General features: G+C 34.1%; 1 protein-coding gene across 1 annotated transcript; it reads right to left on the bottom strand.

Annotated features, from left to right (window-relative positions):
* Positions 1–250: 250 nt before the first annotated feature.
* Positions 251–6,411, bottom strand: LOC149807924 (doublesex- and mab-3-related transcription factor A2-like). Its single transcript, XM_089948373.1, has 2 exons — positions 5,737–6,411; positions 251–2,133 (listed from the first exon to the last, which is right to left on the bottom strand). Exons 1-2 carry the CDS (start codon positions 6,158–6,160, stop codon positions 1,400–1,402), a joined length of 1,158 nt encoding a protein of 385 aa, XP_089804499.1. The 5' UTR covers positions 6,161–6,411; the 3' UTR covers positions 251–1,399.
* Positions 6,412–7,004: the final 593 nt, after the last annotated feature.

Raw genomic sequence — 7,004 nt, 5'->3', positions numbered from 1 at the left:
ACATACATACATACATACATACATACATACATACATACATACAAAACATACATACATACATACATACATACATACATTCATGCATACATACATACATACATACATACATACATACAAGCATGCATGCATGCATGCATGCATGCATACATACATACATACATACATACATACATACATAAATGGATCATTAAGGGGGATTGAATAAAACTTACAAGTATCTTGGCTTCATGAGAAATAACAAAACTTTACAAAACTAGTTCAAGCTTTAATATCAGCAACCAAAACCAAAAAGTAACGGTATTATATCATTTTTGGACAATACTGTTATATAGAATAAGAGAAATATATTGTAGCCATATAAACGTATTGAATAGAGATCATTAAAATTTAAGTCTTGATAAGTTCTAAGATCATCCAACGAGAAAGGGTTCTTCTATAGGCATTGCTGGTTACAAATAGTGAATTGGTAAACCAAACCATAAAGAAATCTATAAAGCTTGAAGACGTATTGAAAAGTATAATAATTGGTTGACATAGCTGTTTTGAAGAAACCTAAGGTATCTCTGCTCTACTTTCAATCCCGGTTTCACCTCTAGAAATATATAAAATCTGTTCTATCGCGATTTTGTTAATGACATTACGCATAAAATATTCGATTTTGTTAATGACATTACGCATAAAATATTCGATTTTGTTAATGACATTACGCATAAAATATGCGATTTTGTTAATGACATTACGCATAAAATATGCGATTTTGTTAATGACATTACGCATAAAATATGCGATTTTGTTAATGACATTACGCATAAAATATGCGATTTTGTTAATGACATTATGCGTAAAATATGCGATTTTGTTAATGACATTATGCGTAAAATATGCGATTTTGTTAATGACATTATGCATAAAATATTCGATTTTGTTAATGACATTACGCATAAAATATGCGATTTTGTTAATGACATTATGCGTAAAATATGCGATTTTGTTAATGACATTATGCGTAAAATATGCGATTTTGTTAATGACATTATGCATAAAATATGCGATTTTGTTAATGACATTATGCATAAAATATGCGATTTTGTTAATGACATTACGCATAAAATATGCGATTTTGTTAATGACATTATGCATAAAATATGCGAAAATGAGTTCAATTGCAGCTCCATATTCTGTACGTCGACAGTTATATAATTTGGTATTTTACAAACGATACATTTTGCTCGACCCATACGACAAGTAGCATCCCATGACGACCAAGTAGCATTCCATGACGACCAAGTAGCATCCCATGACGACCAAGTAGCATTCCATGATGACCAAGTAGCGACCAAACAGTATTCCATGATGATCAGGTAACATTCCGTTATCTATATGCTCTTTTGGATTATCCCTATTGTCCAACTGTCGGCTTTTCACTCTCTCTACCAACAACAGGACGGCCGGTCCAAAATGGATACATCCCGTAAAAGGAGAGTTTGTTCTCGGAATGGCCGATCCCATTGCACCCTAGGGTTGAGTTTACTGAAAGACCAGGTGTCAAAGGAAAATAAGGCATTGTGAAGGGTAGGCTGCGCCCAGAGTAGGCACCCAAAGCGTACCTTGCAGAGTTTAAAGAATGTCCCGCTCCTAAGGATGACATAGGAGAAAATGCCGATTTGCTTGCCAAGTTGTCAAGGGCTGTTAATGGTTGTTGAAAGTAATTTGCAGGGGCTGAAGAGAGTGCGTTTGCAAAATGTATCTGCTCATCTTTTTGAATATTTAAAATTTGATCAATAGCTTGAAGAATATCCCCTCTGCAACCTTGAAGAATCAGTTCCAACACAGTTCTTTTCTTATTAGGAAATATCTTGCAAAGAGTATCTATCGGATGTCTTTTTGAGGAATGTTTTGTCAAGTTTAATACCAGGTCCTCTGACGGATGACTTCCACATGCATCCAAGGTGCCAGCGGTTTCGTCAAGTTGACCATATGCAGTTTCTGGTGAGTCCAGCGGAGACCTTTGAGTTGCATCTTGGTTCAGTTGAGCCTGGTCCGAAAGAATAGGGGATCCTGGTCTTGAACCTTCAAATGACTTTTGTGACATGATTTCTTCATTTTTAGAATCCGTTCGAGCTCTCTTGGCAGCTGTAAAATGAGGTGGAACTTATATTAACATGACATTACATTTTTAATAGTTTACATTTGTCGTGGATTATGGTTATAATATGTTAATACATCACCCTTATCTTAGAAATTGTATCACCGTGTAATGGTAAAATGTATTCATTATCTGTTGTACATGTCCACTGTGATCATCCTATATGAATTAGTCTGATTCAACAAATCATACAGGCGTTTCTTTGTTTAATATTCAAAAGAAGGATTTAATTAATAAAACAAGTTTGTTTGTGGAAAATTTAAAAATCACATTTCAGATGGTTTCCTCCAAAAGCAATGATTGTTATCTTTTTTAAACAAGCAAATTAGGATTTATTACAAAATTCACAAATTGTATGATTAAAAATACAAATATTTCCTCAAAGTGACACGAAGGCGGAATGAAATACCACACTGTAAAAGATTCCAGTAGTTTGCAGCATCATTTCAAGATAATATTTTAGCTTTCAATATCAAATCTCGCCATAATATTTACGTTAAGAGGATCGACACGGATATTAATGTATCATAGAATTAATGTATCATCGAATTAATGTATCATATAATTAATGTATCATAGATCATCAGGCAAGTCTACGCAGTTAGTTTAATGACTGTGTTTTATTTCCATGTATGGATTGTGTTTGACTGCAGGAATCATTATTGTACATTTCCTATAGAACAAATCTACTCGTCCAGCCTTGCATACTATATTTGGCAGACATCCTGTTTTAATCGATTATAGATAAATATCGTACACCTTCGCCTTCAAGCTTAACGCGTGTATCTCATTCATAGTGTTAGCTCTTACGGATATAGAAGATTTGTAATTGTTACTGCGTCACAAAGCCTTTCATTTACCTTGAGGCTAATTGCATTTTTATCTCCAGCTGAAATGGTACATTTATGAATTCTTTTAAATATTATTTTTGTTATGCATATTCAGTCGGTAGGCACATGCATTGACTTGTTTGCGAGTTTTATCCATTATTGTTATTAGAATCAGAATTGCCATTGCCTTTGGCTATTTTGATTGGATATCGTTTACTTAGGCTATTTTAATTGGATAGCGTTTACTGTTCAAGCGATAGTCGTACTAACATTGTTATTAACCATGCATTTTTCATATATAGTAGAATAATTAGAATAGTTTCAATATCACGCAGTCCGATATAATGATCCTTATCGGGATAGATTTTCATGTGTATACATGGAGAATTTTATTCATGCACAGGTAAAGTTAACTGTTACTTATTTGCAAATTACTAATTACTGTTTAGTACAATTTTATCTGATCATGAACAATAACACTAATGCTGATTCAAGCGAGACAATGGCCATGTTCGGCGTTACTGCGAACTCACTGTCCCTTTCGGCATGAAACTGGGACTTCATTGAGGATTAGAAAGGTTGTGCCCACATAGGGTCAACAATTTGATGTGATAACATTTGGGGCATTGTCTGGAACATATTACTTGAATAGGACACTTACCGTAACCAATTGTTCTAATGGGACAATTACCGTAACATATTGTTCTAATGGGATACTTACCGTAACATATTGTTATAATGGGACACTTATCGTAACCTATTGTTCTAATGGGACACTTACTATAGTCTATTGTTCTAATGGGACACCTATTGTAACCTATTTTTCTAATGAAACACAGTAATGTAGCTTATTATTGTATTGGGATACTTACTGTAGCCTATTGTTCTATTAGGCCACTTACTGAAGCCAATTTCAGTAGGACACTTACTGTAACGTATTATTTAAATAGGACACTTCCTGAAATCTTTAATTAGGAACAAAAATGCTTGTTTGGATGATTTTTGTAATGTTTCATCTGAACTGGAAAACTTTATATTACTGCCTGATTAATAATCAGCTCATTGTATGTAAAATAAGTCCTTTTCCAATGAGAGTGTTTTATTCTGCTTAAGTCATAATTTATTTTTAATATGGAAATATGTGGATTATCAATAAATGTCTAATCTGGTCTAATCTGTTTTAATCTGGTCATATTCAGCCAGTGTTGTTTGATTAGGATCACAGAGCGTGCTGGTGAGATCATTTATTTAGTCGTTCATATGTATTTTATTTTCATTTTTTTAAAAACAAATGTATGTGAATGTTGTCCCTTGATTAACTTCGACCGTTTCGGTCAGTTATGTCACAATCATTTTAGTATTGTTTTTCCAAATAAATGACACATTTGTAGTTTGAAGTAAAACGTAATTATTACGAGTCATAATTAATTTGAAGTAAACAACTATGATGTAATTATTACGAATCATGATTTATTTGTACCAAATAAGCAAGCAAGTGTATGGAAATCTTTTTCCGTGCACACATTTTGCATTGTCGATTAACTTGCAGTTAAACTAAACTATTTATTCAGTGTTTTGTAGTATTAATGTTTCTTACTTCCTTGAATGCATACTTAGGCATATTTAAGTCTCTAGGTGTAAATGTCGTGTAACTCCACCTTACTTTACTTAGTTAGAAAAAAAAATTGTAGTGAGAGTAATATTACGTGATATAGAGCTTTAGACACTGAACAGTCGAAATTAGCTATCATTGGAAGGTGTCCGAGGTGCCTCTCGAACCTTTGTCGATATTAAAGATAGGTTATCTGTATCTAGTGTCGTAATCTTCGTACGTAAACACGAAGCGACTGCTTACGACCTTCAAATCAACATGGAATTCACCACTGGAAGACATTTCCTGCTCCTGTTTCGTGGTGCTGGCAGGATATATAGACCAACTTATTTTCAAATTAGATATTAGCCAGCCCTAGAATTTCACAGATGTTAATTTTATCTCTAAACGTAGAGTGATAGGAAACTATGTGTATAATCCTAAAGAAAATGTTAACTATATCTTTCTGTTTCGGATTTTGCAAAATACATCTCTGCTTCAAGATGAAAAGTAGATGAAGAGACTCAAGCATAGCAAGTATAATATAAATTAATCAATTACTTTATTACTGCAGTTACACATACCAGTATGCTTTGGGTCCGGTACCATACAATTACTCATACCAGTATGCTTTGGGTCAGGTACCATACAATTACTCATACCAGTATGCGTTGGGTCCGGTACCATACAATTACACATATCAATATGCGTTGGGTGAGGTACAAAACTATTACACATACCAGTATGCTTTGGGTCAGGTACCATACAATTACAGACAGATATAAAATTTCTGTTTTAAATGTTTCGTATGATTATTTTGTTGCAATATTTTATAAATCTTTAGATAAAACTTAACGCCTTTTTTAGCATGCCTTCCTAAAGGAAAACATAATGGATTTTGGTAAAGGAACTTTTGTCTCTGAGTAGTTTGACCCGTTATATTATATATACATAACGATATTCTTTCCAATAATTTCAGTGGTATTATATAATATGTACTTAACGATATTGTTTCCAATAATTTAAATGGCAAAAGAAAGCGAATTTCTGTAACTCTGAGGTATACAGATTTGTTTAGGATACGAAACTATACCCATGTTTTTCTTTCACACAAAATATGACAAGTGAAAAAGATACAGAACAGATTTTTTAAAAATGTCTCTAAATACCTGGCGAACTCGAAATTCCTTCGCTCATCGTTTCTTCTTCATTGTTTATCTTAGGTAGGTATGTCTCAGCCTCGGGGTAGAGTGCTAGACTATCTGGATGGACTTGGAGAAGTCCATTCGGTCCATAAAGAAGTCCCATTTCTCGTGCCTCGTTCTCCTCTTGAGCTTGTTGCCTTCTCAGTGCAACTTGAGCTGCCATCACTCGTTGTCTCTCGGCAATGAGAGTACACTTGGCACACATGCAATCTTTCCAGCGACAATATCTCTTGTGTCCTTTTAGAGCAGAAACAACACCGTGGTTTCTGCAACGTGCACATTTAGGTGTTCTCGGCAATCTATCTGATGTCGATCTCGGAAAAGGAGATGTTCGTTCAACTTCCAAGCTGTCAACATTGACCTTCTCTTCATCCGACAAAGTTGCCATGCTAAATGGCTTTCCACAATTGTTTATGATCGATTACTCTATATGTAAAGTTTTTCTGCCAAATTCACTAAATGAGTACGAGGTCGTTGATAAACCTTTTTGGTAAGATTTCGAAGATGTTTATATCAACTGAATAATATATTCTCTGAGGCAATGTGCTACGTACTGTTCTGGATACCTGATTATAAACGGTCAAAGAGAGAGCAGGCTATGACAGAAGCGTATAAAAGTTAGTAGACGATTATCGCTCAGATAAACCAACTGCGCTTCGGTCGATCGATTCCGGGAGGTGTTTTTCAACACTTATATTGACAATTGTTGCAGAAAAGAAACGCCCCTTTTATTCAGCTCTGTGTACTGGTGGATGGCTCTAAACTTAAGTCATCCTCTCACAAATTAACTTTCAGCTTGTGAATACCTGCAATTTTTTCTTTTGATTTTGTTTCCCTTTGCCAATTCACTAAATAGGATATGTCATCGGCTCATTTTCACCGAGAATAAAATAAAAAAGAAAAATAGCTTAATTTATAATCCGTTTTGAGTCTTCACGAGTACCCTAATTAAGTCAGAAAAACGGTATTTTATGAATTAAATACGACAACTCTGCATACACCAAGTGAAATATATCCACACCAGCTCTAAACAATAAGATCAGCTTTTGCCAATAACTGCTTACAGTTGAACACTTTTTTTTTAAAAAAGCAAGGCACACAAACTAATTAATATATTAGTCTAATTAACGTATCAAGTAAAATGTTGCGATCAGTATTGCAGAAGATCTTGATAAAATATGTGAATATAATTTTGTAAATCACAACCAGCCGATTCATTCCACATCCAAAAA

The sequence above is a fragment of the Sinohyriopsis cumingii genome, chromosome 1 (assembly GCF_028554795.1).
Source record: "Sinohyriopsis cumingii isolate HCF-2022 chromosome 1, ASM2855479v2, whole genome shotgun sequence".
Classification (NCBI taxonomy): domain Eukaryota; kingdom Metazoa; phylum Mollusca; class Bivalvia; order Unionida; family Unionidae; genus Sinohyriopsis; species Sinohyriopsis cumingii.
Note: the sequence above shows the minus strand (reverse complement) of the source record. Positions and strands in the feature narration are given on the sequence as shown.

Coding starts and splice junctions, on each gene's coding strand:
- LOC149807924 (XM_089948373.1), bottom strand. CDS start 6,160: ATGGCAACTTTGTCGGATGAAGAGAAGGTCAATGTTGACAGCTTGGAA. Junction 2,134..5,736: donor AGGAATTTCGAGTTCGCCAG/GTATTTAGAGAC, acceptor CTCATTTTACAG/CTGCCAAGAGAGCTCGAACG.